The following is a 22763-nucleotide window of genomic DNA, read 5'->3' as shown; positions in this document are numbered from 1 at the left end:
CTTCAAAGAATTTCAAAATGAATTACTTATTTAACGTTGTCATATTTTAAATTTTAATTAATAAGTTATGATTAAAAATCTAAATCAGGTTACACTTTTTGTTTTTTATTTCGCAGACATCTAAATAAAGAAATTCAATTATATTAATTTAAAATCATTCTCATTTCAGACCATAATATAAAATCTAAAATCTAAAGTCAGTTATGAAATTTCAAATCACATCTCTTTTAAATCACTTCTTGAACTATATTGATGCAAATAGAGGACAAGATGAAAAAAAAAATCATGAAATTAGAAGGACTAAATTGAAATTTATAAAGTATAAAAGACTAAAATGGTAATTTAACATAACAGTAAATAAGTAAATAATAAAATTGCTAGGATAAAAGAACACGCTGTCAATGTACACGGGCCTTTAATAGTTGCATGTGCCATTCTCATACGTTTTCGTTTTCTTTCACTTCGGGCCTTCGTTTACCGGTGCCGGGTCTCGTCCTTCTTACAACCAGCAGCTGCATCAACAACCCGCCAGGTTCTATTTCTTCTCTCAGGATTCCTCATTTCTGTTGCGGATCTTTGATTATATTCCCTCATTTCTTCTTCTGGATTGAAATCTTGTTGAATTGCTGTTGATTTCGTGTTGGAAATCTAAAAATATCGGGTTGAGCGTTATTGTTAATCTGTATGGTGGTTGATTCAGAGAGGATGCATCGATTTCAGTATCGGTTTCTCGGGTTATGTTGTGGCCGAATGGGTGTAATGATTATGGGAATTGAATCTTGATTTTGTAAGATTTCTGTGGGAATTCGGGGATTTGGGAATTCTTAATGTTAATTGTTGTTTTGGTGTTTTATTGCAGAGTTGATCTGGGTTGTTGAACCCGTAGAGAGCATTTGTATAGAGAGATTCTATTGAATTGGAGTGGGAAAGTCTTAATGGCAGCTCTTGTGCCTCCAGGGGCACCTCGGCCCAATGAAAGCAATAGCAATCAAAATCCACCACCACCGCCTAATTACTACCCTAATTCTCAGACGAACCCTGGTTCTTTAGCTGATAATTTTCAGAATTTGAATCTCAATCGACCTCCTTCAATGCCCAATTCATTCCCCAGACCTCCCTTTGGCCAGTCACCACCTTTCCCTTCGTCAGCACCCCCACCAGCTGGGATATCCGGTGCGCCACCACCGTTTTCACGGCCGGGGCCACCCCCGGCTTCAATTTCCCGACCTAATCTATCTTCATCAGGGCCTCCACCATCTGCATTACCTCCAAATATGACTCCAATGAGAGCCAGTGGGCCGCCAGTTGGACAACCTTCTCCATTAGTGTCCAGGCCACCCCCTCCAGGTGTTGGGAATCCTGGCCAACCTGCTTATAGGCCACCTTCCGGCAATGTCCTCTCAGGTTTGTCCAGTAGTTCAGTTACACCTCCACTCGGTGCACGTCCAAGTGCAGCCTTTCCCCCTTCTATTAGCAGCCCAAGCATGCCCCCATCAAGTTCTCAGAGTGGTACGTTGAGTAATGGCCCCCCAACATTCGTGCAGAACAGCTTCCCTGGTGGGCCACGTTTTCCTCCAGCAGCCAATACACTACAAGGCCCTCAACCATCTGTTGGTCCTCCACCAATGGGAGCATCTGCTCGGGCTCCATTTATGCATTCTGTTCCAGGTGGTACAGGATTTTCTGCTCCACCAGGTCCTCCCGGGCAACCAGCACCACCGTTTCAGTCGGCGTCTCAAGGAGTATCACCACCTCAAGGTTCCCCATTTGGGCCACCAACATGGCCAATGCAACCTGGTCAGGTAGTCACCATTCATTTTTAAACTTGTTAGTTTTGTGCAATGACCACTTTGTATTATTCTATTGAACATATCGTGTGACGACCAACTTTTATCAGTGTATTTGTGGATTGTGCATTTCGTGGGTTGCAGTACTGTTGCCCTCTCTCTCAAAAATACACAATGCAGGGAGGTTTTTTATTTTTATTTTTTGTGAGTAGGAAACAAACTTCATTGAGAAAGTGAGATGAGGGTACAAAAACGGGAGGAAAGCCTCAAGGCTAACCAAAGAAGTTCTAGTTACAAATTTTTCCAGAAATTGATATCGGAGATAATCCAATTCTTTATGTGAATTGGTTTTCGAATTGTAACTTGTATGTGTCCAAATAATATCTATAGTTTAGCTTGATGATTTTAATTTTTAATTGACTTATCAAATAGATATCAGACTCTCGCCTATATATATGACGATTGTAGCTGAGAGTATCATGCATCATGAAGTATGAAGGCAGTTTTTTTTTTCTTTCAAAAAAGTTAAAATTCTCGAGAGCCTAAGGTTGATATTGCTGCCTCTGTTTCCTCGTCTCAGAAGTTGGGAGAATGGATAAGACTCACCTGTGTCATGCCAATGCATTATTTTTTGTCTTGCCTAAATTTTTGATTTTTGATTTATCTTAATGAAAAAGTTGAATTTCTTGTTAAAAAAAAACTTGATTATTTTTCTTATTTTGACACCAGGCAGCAGTTCCTCCACCTATTACCGGACAACTGCAGCCACCTAGAATGTTTGGGATGCCTCCACCTCCACCTAACCAATCTATGACTACCATCTCGCCTGCTATTGGTCAAACTGGATCTCCTGCAGCTACGCAATCAAAGATTGATCCAAATCAAATACCTAGACCTGTTCCAAATTCGTCAGTCATCCTGTTTGACACTCGTCAAGGCAACCAGGCTAATCTGCCCCCGGTATTTTCTCAATATATATGGTGTTCATGATATTCTCCTTTTTATTTCTCCCCTGTTTGATTTTCTTGTCCTAGTGATTTTACCGATAGTGTGTTGCATGAACACAAATTTCAATTTATTTACTACTGATGGTGTTAGTTTCTTTTGCGCTTGAACTGTTATAATTTTCCTTATTTACACTTTCTGAAGCCTGCATCAAGTGAGTATATTGTGAGAGACACTGGAAATTGCAGTCCACGTTTTATGAGGTGCACCATTGGTCAGGTGAGTGATTAGTATTGATTTCATCAGTTTTCCATTTATATCTTTTGCTTAATACTCTAGTTGATGGAAACCTTGCGAAATCTCTGTATCTTTTTTTTTTTTTTTGAAGCACTCTTTATCTTTATATCATATAGTCATTTGACTTTTCATAATTTTTCAGATCCCATGCACCGCTGATCTTTTGAATACATCAGCCATGCAGTTAGCGTTGTTAGTCCAACCATTTGCTCTTCTACATCCTTCTGAGGAGCCCATCCAAGTACGCAGTGCATCCCTTTTTCACTATTTTTTTTTATAAACTAAAGATGCAATAATAGCAGTTCACTGTAAAGTTAGTTCATTTTTTCTTCCTATATTATTAAAAAAAATTTTATTAGGTGTGTCAAATTAGTTCACATTTCATTATTTCCTCATCAAAGAGTTAGTTTATCATGGTCAAATGATTTTTACTTTAGGCAGTGGTGCACCACCTAGCATCTAATCAAACATACTAGCAACTTTGAAAACCAATTAATAAACTAATCCAGAAAAATGACAAACCTGAACAGAAAATTGCAAGATTGCCCTTTCCCTACTAGATCATCCTTCAAATGATTTATCTGTTACACAATGGTTATAAATACGCTCTTACCGGTTCTTTAACGTATTATGCATACTAGGAAGATATTATTGCAAAATTTTGATGTCTTGTAAAATGGCACAATTTATTAAACAGTGATGGCTTTGTTTATTCAGTGGATTTTATCTTATAGGTTGTGGATTTTGGGGAAAGTGGGCCGGTTCGATGTTCTCGCTGCAAAGGCTATATAAATCCTTTTATGAAGTTCATTGATCAGGGAAGACGGTTCATCTGTAACTTATGTGGTCAGTAAAGATGTTACTACTTTTTCTAGTGGGATATTTTCATTTTTTTTGTTCCTTAAACTTAAACCTTGGATATTTGTTGCTCGATTGACATGGGATCCTTGGTATTATCATTTCTGCAACTAGGTTTATGTACCATCTTTTTATGTCTTCTGGATATGTGATGTCACTCATGGTACTTTTTTGTTAAGGGCATTCCTTTGAAGCTCATTACCTTTTCAAGCTTGGCACGGGTGCCCCTGAGTATAGGGGAATAAAACTTCGACTCTTAGCTATAAAAAAAACCTCCCTATTTAGTTGTTATACATAATGCTGCTTTTTTGTCTAATGCTAATTAGTGTGGAATTCTATTCGTCATTTCCTATGTAGACAGTGACTTCTCACTCTATGCCATTTCCTTTTCAGGTTTTACTGATGATACTCCTCGTGAGTACCACTGTAATCTTGGTCCAGATGGTAGAAGAAGAGATGCTGATGAAAGGCCTGAACTGTGTAGGGGAACAGTAGAATTTGTTGCTTCTAAGGAATACATGGTAGTTGGTTTATAATAATACTTCATTAGTGTGGAGTTCAATTTTTTGTTTTCTCCTAACGTTTTGTCATTGGTTTGATAGATGTGGACCATTTCTCTTATGACTGACATGATTTGTTTTAGCCTGAGTGGAATTTTTCCACCATATATTTCACTTGGGACTTGTGTAGGAATTATACCTTATTTTATTTTACTTTATGTCAAATAACATCTTTTTAGCTTTCTACACTTTCTTGGTAGCATTAGCATGTGCTGTATATACCACTAGGTGCTATTAATTAATAGTATCCCTCATTATACCGTAGCTTTGGCAATCTTACCATTTCATTTCCTTCAAGTTATGCTGTAGTTTTGGCAATCTTGTCATTTAATTTTATTCAATTGGTATCTTATTTTACATTATATATATTATATGTATATATGTATATATGTACGTACACTGTTTCTGATGCCTATTTGACTCCAGGTGCGTGATCCAATGCCAGCTGTCTATTTTTTCCTCATCGATGTATCCATGAATGCAATACAAACTGGTGCTACTGCTGCAGCCTGCAGTGCAATTAGTCAAGTTATTTCTGATTTACCTGTAAGTTCTACATTTGACTGGATACATGATATATGCATGTACGTATTTATAATTTATAGGCTTCAGTGGTACTCTGTTGTATTTGTACTTGTATTTACGAGAGTTCATGAATTTTTTTCTTGTGGTATGCATCTGTGATGCGTGACCACAAAGAATTGGTATCATATCACCTTAAGAGTTCCTTTCTTTGGTTCTATAATTACTTAAAACTAATCTGAAATAATCTTGGGTTGGTAATTTTGTATAGAGAAACTTATTGCAAGTCTGCTTTCTTGTCTGACATAAACTGAAACTTCTGTAGTGATAGGGTTTCATATGATTATTCATCTTTTTGACAGTTCAAGTTTGCCTTCACTTGTTTAAATTTGTAATCCCTTAGCGTTTGGAACTGTGGGTGTATTTTCTTTTTGTTATTTGATTTTAAAAATGTTCATTGCGAAGATCTGCTCGCTGTTCAAAAATCTGACTGATACCACACAACATTATTTCTTGTTTGTTTCCTTCTGGTTTTTCCAAAAGTGAGAAAAAGCGACCATTACTATCTGCAGTGTTTTTGTACAGTTAAATCGCAATTTATCATGTGGTTGATAAATAGCCATCGTGGGGTCTTGTATTTTTCTCTTACTTCACCAAGGGAATGGGGGTGGAAATATTGGAGGTTATGATGGAGTTGCCGTCAGTATTTATGCCTTAGGGGGATGGCTTTATACATGGTTTGTATTATAGTTTGTTTTCACACTGTTTTGTTTTATTCTTTTTTGGCATTCAACCTTCAGTTTATGCCATTAAACCTTGGACGGAGGCAGTTCTAAAGTTTGTCTGTCTATATAGTTTGGCCATCTTCTGATGGAGGTACCTTGTGGGACCTTTGCTTAATTGTTATATTGTTCTCAGGGTTCGTCCTGTCTCCTCTAACCAATTACATCCTATTTTCTGTTGTTGATGGCCTTTTTTGTTAGTTGGACTCTTTATAACAATCTAAAAGCTATGAGAAATTTGGCAAAGATTTTCTATGCAATCCGACAAATTTTTACTGCATATGTTTCAGTTATTGAATGCCCCTTAATTAATTGGACCCTATTTGAAATTGCTAAAAGGCCATTTTGCAGAGAACCCTATTTGAAATCTGCGCACGATGTCACTTGAGGTTGAGGAACTTGGCCATTTGGAAAATATTCCTTTTTCTATTTGTATTTTTCAAATAACTTGCTTCCCCAATAGTGTTATGTTACGTATCATTGTGTCTTGTTATTCTTTTGTCAGTGCGTTTTGGTGTAGGGGAGTTGGATTTGGCTAATATTGATGTTTACGAATAGGATCTAAATTTGAATTCTTCTTTTTCTGTTTCAACCATCTTTAGCCTTTTATGACATTCTTTTTTCTATCCTAGCGACTGATGTATACACTGTGATGTTGCAGGAAGGTCCTCGAACATTTGTTGGAATTGCAACATTTGACTCAACAATTCATTTTTACAATCTGAAACGTGCACTACAGCAGGTCACAATTCCATCATTGTTATCTCTCTCCATTTTAGATGTTATATGTTTTGTGGGCAAAGAAAAGTTTTCCTTCAATTTTGGATTCGTTTCCTAGAGGTTTTTGGGGTTTCTTGGGCTGGGAATAGGATTGCAAGGGAACGTTGGAGGAGGTGGTGTTGTTCTCACCTTTTCAGGACAGAGGGATCCTGCTATTGAAAGTTTGTTATTTTCCATTTTGTGGGGTATCTGGATTGATATGAAGGAATAACAAAATTTTCAAGAGAGTGGAGAGGTCTGAGGGAAAATTCGGGAGCTGGTTCGATTTAATACCTCTCTTTAGGTTTCTGTTTCAAAGCTTTTCGTAATTGTCGGCTAGGTGTCATTATTTTGGATTTGGGTTAGTTCTTACAGGTGGATCCACTTTTGTTGTCCATGTTTTTTGTATGCCCCTTAGTATATTCTTTCAATTTTTATCAATGAAAGCATGATTTCACATTAAAAAAAGGTTTTCCTACAATAGTTATGACTTTATTTCCTTATCTGATTATAAGCTAATTATTGATGAGTAATTTTCATGTTTCAAGTGTTTCTTTTTAACATTGCTTTATGAATAATCTGTTTTTCATCAATAAATATATATTGATTGTGCTTTCATGATTTGGAAAAATAATTTGGACAGATGTGTCTTATATAACAATATTATAAAATGCTCAGTTGTTTATTATTGTAATGGGTTTTCTCTCTACCACAGCTAAAACTAACTTTTAACACCTAGGAATTCTGATCGGGTCAATACTAGTATGACTCAATGCCATTCAAGATAAGCTTCCAGCTGCATATTAGTTTGAATAAAATTTAGCTACACTTTGAAGAATTAAAATTGCTCATCAATGGTTGTACAGCATTCAGTTTAAGTATCATCCAGAATTTGTTATAGTAGATATTTGATCCCATCCCTGCCCTTGGTCTCATTGTAAATAATTAGGGACTGAATGCATATGTATTATGAAGGCTACTAATAGTCCCTGATTTTCTAATGATGTTCATTATGTCATTTCAGCCTTTGATGCTCATAGTCCCTGATGTACAAGATGTTTATACTCCTCTGGAGTCTGATGTTATTGTTCAACTTTCAGAGGTTAGATTTTCCAAAATGTTGGATTTCTGTGATGTACAAGATGTTTATTTTTACCTTTTCCATTTCTTTAATAATGTCAATTCTTGTTTGTGGGAATAGTGCCGTCAACATTTGGAGTTGTTGCTTGAAAGTATTCCAACAATGTTTCAGAGTAATAGAACCACCGAGTCAGCCTTCGGTGCTGCAATCAAAGTATGTTTTTCATTGCTTTATATCATATAAATTGACCACTCTGCAATTGCTGCTTTTTACATTTAAAACACAAATGTTTTAGAATTATGGTTGAGTAAAGGTATGCTTAACGAATTGTTGTTTCATTAGCATGAAGACCCATTTGGATTAAATATGAATGATAAATATCAGTGAAATTCTGCCTTTTGTAATCCTTTGACTTCGTGGTTTCTCGTCTCATCACCGTCTTTGTAATTTCATTTATCATTGAAATTCTCATTTCTATTTGTTTAGAAAAAAATAATGATAAACTATCCCTACAAATAAAGACCAAGATCCTTAGTTTAAATGCTATTCAGGATATATTGTGGGAATTTTGGTTAAAAGGGAATAGAAAGATTTTTTATGATACTATTACAGTCGCTGTATAAATTGGGATAATATTGTTTTTGTTGCCTGTTACCCCCACAAAAAAAAAAAAACAAAAAAAGAAAATGGGGTGGTCATGCAAAATTGTATACGGAGAAGAGAAAAAAGGCAGCCCAAAAATCTACTAAATCACCTATACAAAAGCTTTACAGGTAGACCCTCCAGTTGATAGTAACAAAAGAAGAGATGTTTTGGAACTTAACAAAAATTATCCGAAAAGAAAGCTTTAAAATGTTCAAGGCTTTAAAATCTTAAAGGCATTACCTTTGTATCACATGTACTTGAGTTGATAATGTTTCTGTTTTCAAGGGACCGGTGATGAAAGAATTCTGTTTTCAACGCCACACTTCTCCCTTTTGAGGTTTTTTTTTTCTTTTTTTTTATAGGGTTATGGTTTTAGCCATTGGATGGTGTAGATGTTATTACTTTCCCTTCAACAACTACTCTCTATCTGCCCTAACCTCTAATTGGCGGGCTTTCATGTAATTAGCCGTTATAGCATTTTGGTTATTTCATACATCAATGAAATACTTGTTTCTGACCAAAAAAAAAAGGAAAAATACTGTAAAATGAAAGAGAATTTCGCTCAATACTGATCAGTTATATTAAAAAAATTGGCTGATATTCATTCATCATTTAGACTAGACTGATTTTACAGTCTGTTCACTACTAGAAAGCTTGATTTTGTTAATACTCCTTGTAATGCTTTTTCCATGCAACTCAGAATTTTGTTTATATTATCTTTGTTTCTTATCAAGGAGAAAAAAAAAAAAAAGCAAGCATCTCACTTCTAAATAAATTTTTACATCATATTGTGATAATTATTTTCACTTATTTTAGGCGGCTTTCTTGGCAATGAAAAATACCGGAGGCAAAATTTTGGTATTCCAATCAGGCAAGTTCATAAGTGCACATATTATTTTATTGAGAATGTATTGCTGTTAGCCTCTTAATTTGTTTTTTGCTTTGTTTATTTAGCTAGAAATATAACATGAAAACTATTACTATTATTTGTGCACCATGTGGCATGGACATGTTATCTTGTCCTTCATGAGCAAGTTGGACTTGGACATTTGACATTTGACTGGCGTGCAAAATATAGTGTCGGATTTCAGTATGCAAATACTTTTAAAATTTTGGTTGAAACAAAAAGGCGAGAAAGGTGACAATGATTAGATGATCAAGCATTAGTAAATAATAAAATAAATAAAAAAACCACCCCAGTTAATCATTTGAGTACAATATAGGTTGGATAAAAGCCTTAAAATCCATGGATGGGGAAGAGTTGTGTGAGGGCCCCCATTGTAAATACCTATGTAAGGAGGGGTAGAGAGGGAAATTCCTCCCCAAATGACAGTTAGGAAAGGGGCTGTACGGGGAGGTTGGTTATAAGATAGAGGTTTAGCTTGTTTTGGGTATGTTTTGTCATTTTATAAGTCTTGGAAGAACTTGGTTTGCCCTAGGGCTGTAAGTTTGTTTTGTGTTGAACACTTTTGAATATCAAATTGTAAGGAGATACCTTACAAGTTGCTTGTAATGAAATGGGGATGCGGGTAGGGCAGGGCTGCTGAGAGAGAAGTGGATGGGCAAGTGACATAGTGAGAGAGAGTGGGTGTCGATTTTTATCAAAATCAGGGGAAGTAGAATGGAGGAGGGTCCTGCGGAAAGGTCTTATCTTTTTTTTTTATAAGAGACAAAATATATAGAAAAACAAAGGGAACAACCTAAGGACCTGGCTGGGGCTGAGAAGGCCCCTCCCAAAAAGGTAATGCAATGTAGCCATTCAATCATAACATCTGAACTGTAGTTACAAAAAAATTTCTCATGGTTGAGGCACCAAGAAGCCGTGTTGATTTATACACTTTCACAAAAAATTCAAGGTCTTATCAATGTATGCATGCGAGGGGGAAAAAATATTACAAAGATGATGTACATAGGAATTGAATCAAATGGAGGTGAAAAGAAAGAGGTGCATAGGGATTGAGTGAGAACATGGAGGGGGAAGGAAGAAGAAAAGAAACACATAGGGTTAGGGTTATGAAACATGGAGAAAACATAAAAATCAAGATGGTATGTGTCCTACTATTGGGATTTTTCTTAACATTTTGAGCTAACTGTCTGGATTATTTGAAGATCATACAGGGGCGTGAAATTCAAAAAAAAAAAAAAAATTGTTTCACCTATTTTTGCACATAAATGAAAAAGGCTTCTTTTTCTCTTGGAATCCCATGTTCATGCCCATTACCAAAGATGAAATGTTGATATTCATAAAATTTACGAATATATTGACGGATATTTGGATATCGAGGGATATTTTGGGAAAAATCATGAACAATATAGCCCATTACCAAGTCCATTTAGCTTAGCTGAATAAGATTTAAATCTTTGTGACTGGAGTTTGGGGACTGGGATTTTGTGATTTGTGCTTGTTTAATATATTTCTGGAATATGGTGCACAAATTGGTGAGGGAGATACTCTGTCTTTGTGCATCTCTTTGCTCTTTAATGTCTAAGAGTTCTGTCGTTCTCTTAAATCTTATAATCTTCAGAATGCAAATATCACATCACACATTTTACTTTATGCTTACCTTTCTACCTGCCCTTTTTCTGGTAGAAAAATGAGTCCTCCCTCTTGAAACAGCTCTCTTGGTCTTAGAGACAACTTTTTCAATAATACTAATGGAAAAGTCTACATGGTAAATAAGTTAACATATTTATGATGTTGTTATTACCTTTGAATCCTTTGCCATAAGGGGCCACTATTTTGTTATGAGCGCATCTTTTCTTGTTTAGCACCACCTAGTAGATCTTGAAAATATTATTTTCATAACCTAATCGGATTCTTTTTAATTAAAATACAGTCTTGCCATCAATTGGCATCGGAGCTCTTTCTGCCAGAGAGGCTGAAGGAAGAACAAATATATCTTCTGGAGACAAGGTATTCTTATGAATTTTTGTGCTATTTATGTTTCTTTTAAGAAAATATCATATTGCCACTGGTGTTGCATTTACAATTAGGCGCGTAATTTTATCAGGCCAAAGGAAAGTCACTGGTTAACTAAATGTTCTATGAGGATCCCCTCAGTGTGTGGTTGGAATAGATCATTGATATTCCATGGAAGAAAACTCTCTCTCGTCGTACTCCAGTCATCCAAATTTGGCCTCCCTTTTTCAATGTCAAGTTTCTAACAGGAACATATATCTGGAAGTTGACGACTTTACAATTTAGAATAGCGTTACTAGTTTTCTTTAGCCGGTAGGATTCGATACCCAACAAACAACATATAAAGATGCCCAGTGTCACAATCGCACCTTTTCGAAGCAGCTCGAGCGATTGTGCGGCACTTGCTCTAGCTCAAACGAGCAAGTCAGCCAGGAAAAACTGTAAGTTGCGGACAATCTCGGTCGTGGGTCTAGCCTCCGCTCACGTTTTAGGAGAAAATTGGTTTTAGAAAACGTGAGAGAGAAAAACAGTTGAAAACATCTTTAAAACAAGCATTGTAGACATTGGATGCAAGAAAGCTTTGATTGCAAGAAAGTATACAACACTTGGTCGGGGGGAGGTTTGATGACTACTTGGTCCCCCCTAAGGTACATTATAAGGCATTTTTGGTGTGGCAGGTGTAGACGTCCTAAGTGGCGAGGAGTCACTCGGTGGCCTACAGGGCCCGTGTGAACTCCGATTGGCTTGAAATTTGGCGTGCTTACATATCCTACTAATACACACCTAGTTCCAAAGCCGCTCGGCCAAATTCCACCTACAACCCCAAAAACCCGATACAAGAAAATTACACTAGAAAGCTTTAAAGACATGAAAGGAAAGTGAGTGGCGAGGATGGTTTGGACATGCGGCCATGGGTAACACACCCTGGACAAGCATGCCCACAACATTCTCCCCCACTTAAACGGTTGACGTCCCTGTCAACTGCTGCAACTTGAAGTCCTCGATCTTCGTCTTCCAGGCTTCAAGGTCTTCTTCTCGTTCCCAGCTGGTCTCTGCATCAGGTAGGTCTTTCCATTTGACGAGGAATTCTCGAACTTTTCGAACGGGTCTCCCCACGTTTCTGGTTCTCTCTGCAAGGATCTCTTCTGCTTCTTTGTCTTCCTTCCGTTTGAAGTCGATGGCGGGCCGCACAACAGCATTGCGTTCGTCATCCTCAAGGTCGGGGTGGTAAGGTTTTAAATTGCTCACATGGATTACCGGGTGGATCTTCATCCAAGCGGGTAACACCACCTTATACGAGACACTCCCCACCTTCTTAACGACTTCCACGGGTCCCTCGTACTTTCTCACGAGTCTCTGGTCTTTGCGTCCTCGGAAACGAATCTGTTCTGGCCTCAGCTTGATAAGAACTTTGTCGCCTACTCGAAATTCGAGAGGGCGTCTCTTGCGGTCGGCCCATTTCTTCATATGCTTGGAAGCTTTCTCCAAATATGCTCGAGCAATTTCTGTCGTCTGCTTCCATTCCTTTGTGAAGTTGTGGGCTTGAGGACTTTTCCCCGCATACGGGTGGTCAAGAATATGTGGCATAGACGGGTGTCTTCCGCACACAATCTCAAAGGGGCTCTTTCCTGTTGAAGAACTTGTCTGGCCGTTAAAACAGAATTGAGCCACATCTAACAGCTGGACCCAGTTCTTTTGTCTGGCATCGATGAAGTGACGCAGGTATTCCTCAAGCATGCTATTGAATCTCTCTGTCTGACCATCGGTCTGTGGGTGATAACTCGAGGAAATGTTCAAGCTTGAACCTAGAATAGAAAAAAGTTCCGTCCAGAAGGTTCCTGTAAATCGGCCATCCCTGTCGCTAACGATGCTCGTCGGAATTCCCCATAGCTTTACTATATGTTTAAAGAACAACTGCGCCGTCAGCTCGGCGGAACACGTCTTGGGAGTCGGAATGAAAGTTGCATATTTGGAAAATCGATCGATAACAACAAGAATGGCTTCATGTTCTCCTACCTTGGGCAAGTGAGAGATGAAGTCGAGCGACACACTCTCCCATGGTCTCATAGGAGTTGGTAGGGGTTCAAGCAACCCTGTTATTTTAGTCCTTTCTACCTTATCTTGCTGACAGATAAGACAGGTCTTCGTGTATTGCATCACATCTTCACGCATACTTGGCCAAAAGTACCCCTTTTTCAGCAAGGCGTAAGTCCGTTGCCACCCCGGGTGACCCGCCCATAGAGTATCGTGACACTCGTGTAGGAGCTTCTTTCTCAGGTCTCCCGTTCTTGGCACGTACAGTCTGTTTCCTCTTGTAAATAATAGGTCCCCTTCGACCCAGAACTGGCGGGTCTTCCCGGTCTTGGCCAGCTCGACCACAGTTCGGGCGGAGGGGTCTCTTTGAAGATATTCTCTAATGAGGTCACGGGTCGACCCGTCCGCTTTGCTGGTGTGAATGTGGGCTAACATGCACAGGGCCGCATGTTCTCCTTTACGGCTAAGAGCGTCGGCAGCTTGGTTGGACTTTCCTGCCTTGTGTTCAAACTTAAAATCAAACTCGGCTAACAATTCCTGCCACCTGGCCTGTTTGGATGTTAGCTTAGGCTGATTGAAGAAGTGGCAAATTGCACTGTTGTCCGTCTTTACCACAAAATATGAGCCCAACAAGTACTGCCTCCAAGACCTAAGGCAGTGAACGACTGCTAGCATTTCTTTCTCTGATACGGTATAACGTCGTTCCGCATTATTCAGCTTGCGACTTTCGTAAGCAATCGGGTGATCGTCTTGGAGAAGGACACCACCTAAAGCGTAGTCTGAAGCATCCGTTTCTACTTCAAACGGCTTCGTCACGTCGGCTAGCCCAAGTACTGGGCCTTTCATCATGGCCGCCTTTAGATCTTCGAAGGCGTCCTGACTTTCCTTCGACCACATCCAGGTCATTCCTTTCTTCAGTAACTCTGTCATTGGGGTGGCTCTCCTTGAGAATCCTTCGATAAATCGTCGGTAGTAGTTGGCCAACCCTAAAAAGGAGCGCAACTCGATCACAGAGGTAGGGACTCTCCATTCTTGGATCGCCTTTACCTTATCTGTGTCCATACTGATCTGCCCCTGTTCGATCACGTGGCCAAGGAACGTGATCCGCTTTTGTGCGAACGCACACTTTTCCTTCTTTACGTATAACTGATTCTGCCTTAGTTTGTCGAAGACCAACCTGAGATGGATCTGGTGTTCTTTCAGCGTCGGACTGTATACCACTATATCGTCTAGATAGACTACCACAAATTGATCGAGATATTCGTGAAAGACCTGATTCATCATAGTACAGAACGTGGCAGGGGCATTCGTTAATCCAAAAAGCATCACGAGGAATTCAAAAGCCCCATACCTCGTCACACAAGTAGTTTTAGGCTCGTCACCTTCTGCAATACGCACTTGGTAGTAGCCCGACCTGAGATCCAATTTCGTGAAGTATTTAGCTCCATGTAATTGATCAAACAGGTCGGTTATGATAGGGAGGGGATACTTGTTGCGAACTGTGACTTTGTTGAGGGTTCTATAGTCAATGCACAGACGCAACGTCCCATCCTTCTTTTTCTGAAACAGCACAGGGGCTCCGAAGGGAGCTTTAGCTGGACGGATGAACCCAGCGTTTAACAACTCATCTAGCTGCTTTCGGAGTTCGGCTAACTCCGGTGGAGCCATCCGGTAAGCATTCTTTGCCGGAGGTTTAGCTCCTGGAATGAGCTCGATTTCGTTGTCAATCCCTCGTCGAGGAGGTAAGGTCTTCGGTAAACTATCTGGCATTATGTCAACATACTCTTTCATGACAACTTGAATTTCAGGTGGGACATCTCTTGTCTCCACCGGCTGTTCGACCATCGGAATGGCCATAAAGGTAGGTTCCTCCCGGTTGAGGCCTTTCTTCAACTGTAACGCGGATATCATCCTTATGCCACCAGGTTGTTTGATGATGGCTGTGACCACAGTGGGACTATTACTAGTGACAATCATACACTTGGCCAGAGTCATCGGTATGACTTTATGTTCGATGAGGAACTCCATCCCCAGTACAACGTCGAAGTCGTCCATGCGAACTACTACGAAATCGACACTGTCTGTCCACGTCCCCAATTTCAACATCACTCTTTTAGAAACTCCTACAATGGGTAGAGCTTCGGAGTTGACGGCCTTCATCTTACCCGTATCCTTCTCAATAGTCAATTTCAGTCGGCGGGCTTCCTGTTCTGATATGAAGTTGTGGGTTGCACCTGAATCCACCATGGTGCTCTTTGCAGGGTTACAATTGATCGTAGCATCTACGAACATAAGCCCCTTTTCGGACGTTCCTTTGGGTCCATTGACCCTCTTTTGAATGGCATATAGGAATTTTAACGCCCCCATTCTAGGTGTTTCTTCGTCTTCTTCCTTCTCACAATCCGTTTCGACTTCAGGTTCATTGCACGACTGAACGGATGCTTGAAAGGCAGTAAGGGCAGCTCGGTGTGGGCATTCAGCTACCCGGTGGGGACCTTTGCACAAGAAGCATGACATCAGCCTTTGAGCGTTTTGACTTTGTGGATAGGGTCCTCGGGAAGGACCGGGATTCGGGCCTTGAGGCCTCTTGTCAGCTCCCCCACTCTTTGGGGTAAAGGGTTTGAACGTCTTGTTTCCCCCAGTGGGGTTTGTAGCATTCTTTTTCGGGTGGGATGGTTCACTGTTATAGTCTAGCAATCTTTCGGCAGCGGCCATGGCGGTGGCAAGGTCTTGTACCCTTTGTTCATACAGCTTGGTTCTCGCCCACGGTTTCAATCCTTCGATAAAGACGAACACCTTGTCTTTCTCTGACATGTCGCGAATATCCAGCATCATGGCAGAGAATTGTTTCACGTAGTCCCGGATTGTTCCAGTGTGTCGGAGTTCACGTAGCTTCCTTCTAGCCATGAACTCGACATTGTCAGGGAAGAACTGACCCCTCAATTCTTTCTTCAGATCATCCCAGCTATTGATCGTGCATCGACCATTCTGAATGTCGTTGACTTTAGATCTCCACCACAGCTTTGCATCATTAGTAAGATGCATGGTGGCCAAAGTCACTTTCATCTTTTCTGACGTGGTCCCCGTAGCCTTGAAGTACTGTTCTACGTCGAACAGGAAGTTCTCGAGATCTTTTGCGTCTCTATTGCCATTAAATGGTTTGGGCTCTGGGACCTTCAACTTGTTGAACCCCATGTTCGCTTGGTTGGGAGCCTGATTTCCCACGGCTCGCATGGTTAGGTTCACTCTAGTGCTTATTTCAGTCATCTCAGCTCGGAGGGTGTCGATGGTTACTTTGAAGTCTTCTGTCATTTCGTTAAACAATTGCATCATTGCGGAATGCGAGTTATTTAACTCACCCATACGTACTTCTATCTGTGTGTTTGGGTTCGTGGAACTATCTCCACGTTCGAAGCTACCAGGACGCGTAGCTTTGCTTTCTAGGGTCTCGACCCTCATGGCTATATCTTGTATCGGCAACCCGTCTATACGGGCATTCACTGCGTCTATTTCTCCAAACTTCTCGGAGAATTCATTAACTCGCGCCTCCAGCAGACGGAGGGAATCTGGGACTTCTCTTAGGTAGAGAAGTTGTTCTATCTCTACCAGTCGGTCGACGTGCGACTTGCTCAGTTGTTTTGTCGTCGACATGGTTCCGGACTTTTTCGGGTCGAGGAGCTAACTAAGCTCTGATACCACTTGTCACAATCGCACCTTTTCGAAGCAGCTCGAGCGATTGTGCGGCACTTGCTCTAGCTCAAACGAGCAAGTCAGCCAGGAAAAACTGTAAGTTGCGGACAATCTCGGTCGTGGGTCTAGCCTCCGCTCACGTTTTAGGAGAAAATTGGTTTTAGAAAACGTGAGAGAGAAAAACAGTTGAAAACATCTTTAAAACAAGCATTGTAGACATTGGATGCAAGAAAGCTTTGATTGCAAGAAAGTATACAACACTTGGTCGGGGGGAGGTTTGATGACTACTTGGTCCCCCCTAAGGTACATTATAAGGCATTTTTGGTGTGACAGGTGTAGACGTCCTAAGTGGCGAGGAGTCACTCGGTGGCCTACAGGGCCCGTGTGAACTCCAATTGGCTTGAAATTTGGCGTGCTTACATATCCTACTAATACACACCTAGTTCCAAAGCCGCTCGGCCAAATTCCACCTACAACCCCAAAAACCCGATACAAGAAAATTACACTAGAAAGCTTTAAAGACATGAAAGGAAAGCGAGTGGTGAGGATGGTTTGGACATGCGGCCATGGGTAACACACCCTGGACAAGCATGCCCACAACACCCAACAACCTATCACGATTTATGGTTTCTAATTATGAGTTGAAGCTAAGCTTGGCCTTGGAGCGAACTTTTATTCTGTTATGAAGATCTTCTTTTTTTTAATTAATTTAATTTTTTAACTTTCTTATTCCGTTATGATGATTATATTGTAAAACTTCATTTCCAATTCCCTAAAGGATGCAGCCAGTGATTAACCCTACCCTATATAGTATTTTCCTCCATTCATTGGTCAGTGTCTTGTGTTTTACTTCATAGTTCTTTTCTTTTCTTTTTCATGTATTAATATACAGTTGTTTACTGTAAAAGTACAAAGTTCATCCTTTTAAGACTAATTGAAAATCAAGTCCCAACATTTTCACAGCACATTTTTATTTCTTCAGGAGGCTCATAAATTACTCCAACCAGCTGACATGTCTTACAAGACAATGGCAATTGAACTAGCCGAGTATCAGGTGAATCTGATCTTTCATGTCATAATGCTGTTGGTACATGACAGGATTTATCTGCTTACACTTACACTAGTCAGAGTTCTTCTGATCTTATCTTTCTTGTCTGCCATGATTGTTGTTGTAGGTCTGTGTTGATGTGTTCCTCACTACCCAGAATTACATCGATATTGCTTCTATTTCTGTCATTGCAAGGACCACTGGGGGCCAGGTAAGAGTGTCCGATTTTGGTAATTCCCGAGAGATACATATGAACCAGTTTTTCTTGAAATATAGTCCTCGATTTTTCTGTTAATGAGTAATCTCGTGTATTCTTGCCATGATGTAGTCTTTTGCCTTTACAGATTTGGCTGTTGGTATCTTTCTAATTTTTAGTCAACTAGCTGACAAATGTTAAACCTGAAGTCTTTAGACCTAACAGGCCGAAGCCCCTTTTATGGTTTATAATTCTTAATGTCTTTTGAATTCTAATTACACTGTGACTTATTTTTCGAGTCATTGATTAAATTAGAAGTTCTTGTTAAGCTCTGTTGCTTCAATTACAAACAGGATTAAAAAATGCGTTTAGTTATTGACTTAAAAATTTGTCTTTTCAATAGTTCCTTTAAACTTTCTAAAGCAATGTAGAATTCACCTTTTAACATTTCCCCTACTTTACTGGTCATCTACTCTGTTACAGGTTTATTATTATTACCCCTTCTCAGTTCTTTCTGATCCAGCAAAGCTCTATAATGATCTTAGATGGAATATCACAAGGCCTCAAGGCTTTGAGGCTGTGATGCGTGTCAGATGCAGCCAGGTGATTACCTCTGTTCAACTTTCATTTTTGTCAACGGAAGTGATCTGGTGCCTTTCACTTTCTTTCTTTTGTGAAATTAGTAGTAATTTTATCAACCTTTCCTAGGGAATCCAAGTACAAGAGTACCATGGAAATTTCTGCAAACGCATCCCAACAGATGTTGACTTACCCGGGGTATGCTATTCTCTACATGTTACTTATCTAAAATAGTAAACAAAACTATAGAATTGTCAGCAATCCCTACCAATCTTGTTTTGTATAGAATCAAGTAAAGTTTTCTAACTTGTACTCTTATCCTTGATGTTGTGCCGTGTCAAGTAAAGTTTGTCAGGAGCCTGTGTGTGTTACATTTGTGTACTTCAATGCTTTGTTTCTTAAATAAATGGGTGGGTCAACTTTTGACTCTCGTGTTCATGTTGTACCTTTACTTTTCCCTTTTCTCTTTCGTTAATGGGTTTTACCATTAGCATTGGCTTTTTTTATGATTTTGCTCAAGCTTACTCTTCTACAGTTGCTGTGTATTGTTTTTTGGTTTATGGTTGTTTTCTTAGCATCATTCTCTTTGTTCCAGATTGATTGTGACAAGACTATAATGGTAACTTTAAAACATGATGACAAGTTACAGGATGGCTCAGAATGTGCTTTTCAGGTAGTGTCGTTTTCTTTTTTCATCTCCCCCCAACTCCCACCAAAAGTTTATTCCCGCAAATTACGGATGTTGATACGTAAAAGGAGCATGTATTTAGTCTCAGTGCTTCACTTGGTCCTCCAGCTTTGTAGGTCTTTGATAAAGAATTGGATCGTGCCACCATACACACAAAAAATGGGTCTTATTGGTCTATCTTGTTTGTTAAATTATAAATTGTACTCGTGTAATGATAGTTTAATTTCTTGATGGTGCTATAGAAAGATTTGGTGAGGCATATCTAATTTGTACTTGTGCCTAATGAGTGGAGGAAGACGATTAAACTGGACTGAAATGATAGTTGAGATGGTGGCTGCCATGTTGCCACTTGATTCATAATTTTTCACTATTATTTTGCCATTAACACATTAGAATTGATATTTGTGACTTGTTTTACATTAATTTATATTCTTTTCCTATTGTAGTGTGCGCTGCTTTACACTACAGTATTTGGTCAGCGGAGAATTCGTGTCTCCACTTTATCTCTACCGTGCACTAGTATGCTGAATAACCTCTTCCGATCAGCCGACTTGGACACACAGTTTGCATGTTTTCTAAAGCAAGGTATCTTCACTGTATTGTATTTTAATAATATTTTGCAGTTTGTTGTTGTAATTATCATTAGGACTGCTTTTTAGTTGATTTGATTGTGGTAACATTATATATACAGATTCACTGCCTACAAACTATTAATATCATTCTGGCTCGCGTACTTTATCCTTTCAATCCTATATCAATTAGAAAGTCTTATTATGCCTGTTATCTGATTTTTGTAGCGGCAACTGAAGTTCCTTCATCCCCACTTCTGCAAATCCGGGAACGTATGACAAATCTGTGTGTCAATGTTCTGCTTTCATACCGCAAGTATTGTGCAACTGTATCATCATCTGGACAGCTAATTCTTCCGGAGGCACTAAAGTTACTGCCTCTTTATACTATTGGTGTGTACTTTATCTATTGTGAAAACCATCTAGTGAACCCACGATTTTATTTCCCATTTGTCTGAAATTTTCTTTACTTTGATATCCAATTTCTCCTTGTTAGGTGTTTAGGAGCAAATAATTTTTTGCTCATGGATACTGAACTCTCTATTATGTTGATAAATAATTGTCCGGAGAAAGCAGAGAAGCATCTTTAAGAAGATTTAGAAATAGTTTATAGTCTTCGTACCACCTATGGAAAATATGGGGCTCAACTAAAATGTATGGTTGAAATGATGAAATGGAGAGAACTCAATCAGAATGTTAGTAAGCATAAGAATAAGAATAAAGCATAAGCGTTTTTGCACTAATAAATTTTGATATATAGGGGTCAGTGATATTGTTCTATTGCCTTCTTTCAGCATTAATTAAAAGTACTGGTCTGAGGACCGATGGAAGAATTGATGATCGATCTTTCTGGGTCAACCATGTTTCTTCTCTTCCAATTCCTCTGGCTGTTCCCTTGGTATATCCTAGAATGTTGGCTATACATAACCTTGATACAGAGGTATGACTTCATTAATATCGTGTACTTGTTTTCTCTCAGTGGTGCATTGTTCTCAGTTGGTGTTAACTCCTCTTATTTGCAGGATGGTGATTCGACTCCCGGTACTCCAATTCCTCTTTCTAGTGAGCACGTGACTGAAGAGGGAATTTATCTTCTTGAGGATGGTGAAGACTGTTTAGTATATATTGGGAACTTGGTTGATAGAGAAACATTGCAACAGTTATTTGGCATTTCATCGGTTGATGAAATTCCTGCTCAGGTATCAGTCTACTATCTAGAATTGTCATGTACGTTAAACATGCATATTGTTATTATATTTTCTCTCGGATTAGAGAGTTTGGATCTCAGAACCATAAGCAGGAAGTGATTAATTGACATTCTTGGATCATTATGAATTTATTTAAAGTACATACAGGGTATTATCTGGTATATATAATTGTTGCAAACTTACAAAATATGTATACATGAGATGTCTCAATTGGATTTGTATGCTGGATGGAATCAAATGTGCATTAGATTTGTCACTAATAATGTTGTATGCTCAGTTTGTGCTGCAGCAGTATGACAACCCGCTATCAAAGAAGCTTAATGACTTGATGAATGAGATACGACGTCAAAGATGTTCCTACCTACGGTAAGACTCATATTTTACATCCATTCTCCTTTTTAAGTAGTGTATCCATTTCTCTTTGTGTTTGTGCCCGGGAGAGGGGATTAGAAATAAATTTTGCTGATATAGTTAAGGCACCTATACCTTTCTTAAAGTCAAAGGTTTGATCCCCACCCTACATTTAGTTCAACAAATGAATAAAGAAAAGAAAAAGAAGACGGGGACATGGTATCTGACCATAATGATAGATGATGGTGATTAAATGAAGGTCCTATCTATCAAAATCAAAAGGTGAGGAACGTTACAAAGCTCTGCACAATAGAAGACAAAAAAGAAACCAAGGACTCCGGAAAGTGCCCCCAATTATGTTGAGCAAATTGATCTACTATATATTTGATTAAATTTCCTTTTTCATCTACTCTTTTGAATTTTAATTAAATTTCCCCTATTTTGCAGCTTGAGGTTGTGCAAGAAAGGAGACCAATCAGGTCAGTGTTTTATACTAACTGTTATTTAGTTGTTACAAGCTTAGAACAAATACATATATATATATTTTTTGTCTCCTCTTGAAAATTTTCACTATATCGTTTTCTTTTTCAAACTCAAAAATTGACCGAGCATGATTGGTTTTGCTAGCTTTTTCTTAAAAAGTATGTGTAGGGTGATCGTTTGTTGTATGCTTTTGGTGTTTTCTTCATCAGGGATGCTATTCTTTTCGAATATGATAGAAGATAAAAGTGCAAATGGCCCTTCATACATCGAGTTTCTTGTTCATGTACACCGGCAAATTCAGATAAAAATGTCGTCTTCGTGATCTTATGCTTCATCCATGCAAAGTTTCCATCTCCCTCTACATGCTGCAACTGTATACTTCAGGTGAAATCCTTACCAAGAAACCAGAGTTTCATGGGAAAGTGGAAACGAAATTCTCGAATGATATCGTCAATCCACAGTCCCATTTATCTTTGAGAAGTCAGATGAGTGAATTTTGATGGGTAATTGTTGTTAGTTTATGTTTTGATGGAAGATTTTGGTAGTGAACACAACCAGAATAGTTTCATGTTAATTTTATTGTTTTTCACAGAATTTTCTTCCCTTTTTGACACAAAATATCCTTTTACTTTTCTCTCAACATACTGCCTGGAGACGAGAAATCCTGGGAGGATATCTACATATTTTATATATATGAGATTTAATGACTTCGTTTTCATAATTTAATGTAGATTAACACATGTTGTCTATTTATTTGCAGT

General features: G+C 38.9%; 1 protein-coding gene across 1 annotated transcript; it reads left to right on the top strand.

The window, feature by feature from the left end:
- The first annotated feature begins 406 nt into the window (after positions 1-406).
- LOC111009904 (Sec23/Sec24 protein transport family protein) lies at positions 407-22723 on the top strand. The gene is made up of 25 exons (XM_022283139.2): positions 407-532; positions 860-1802; positions 2517-2747; positions 2937-3011; positions 3172-3270; positions 3764-3875; positions 4281-4408; positions 4874-4993; positions 6413-6493; positions 7535-7612; positions 7712-7804; positions 9053-9107; positions 11074-11150; positions 17863-17934; positions 18056-18139; positions 18608-18727; positions 18833-18901; positions 19299-19376; positions 19838-19976; positions 20189-20353; positions 20755-20900; positions 20983-21159; positions 21446-21534; positions 21967-21998; positions 22212-22723. Exons 2-25 carry the CDS (start codon positions 936-938, stop codon positions 22322-22324), a joined length of 3300 nt encoding a protein of 1099 aa, XP_022138831.1. The 5' UTR covers positions 407-532; positions 860-935; the 3' UTR covers positions 22325-22723.
- Positions 22724-22763: the final 40 nt, after the last annotated feature.

Source organism: Momordica charantia (genome assembly GCF_013281855.1).
Source record: "Momordica charantia cultivar OHB3-1 chromosome 7 unlocalized genomic scaffold, Mcharantia_2.0 BLBB01000007.1, whole genome shotgun sequence".
In the NCBI taxonomy this organism is placed as follows: Eukaryota; Viridiplantae; Streptophyta; class Magnoliopsida; order Cucurbitales; family Cucurbitaceae; genus Momordica; species Momordica charantia.
The sequence above is the reverse complement of the archived record's forward strand: the minus strand, read 5'-3'. Positions and strand labels throughout refer to the sequence as shown.

What these genes read in the sequence shown, in the direction of transcription:
- LOC111009904 (XM_022283139.2), top strand. Translation starts at nt 936, where the DNA reads ATGGCAGCTCTTGTGCCTCCAGGGGCACCTCGGCCCAATGAAAGCAAT. An exon ending in TGAGGTGCACCATTGGTCAG is followed by an intron (nt 3,012 to 3,171) that starts GTGAGTGATTAG and finishes ATAATTTTTCAG; the next exon opens with ATCCCATGCACCGCTGATCT. An exon ending in TTGCTTCTAAGGAATACATG is followed by an intron (nt 4,409 to 4,873) that starts GTAGTTGGTTTA and finishes ATTTGACTCCAG; the next exon opens with GTGCGTGATCCAATGCCAGC.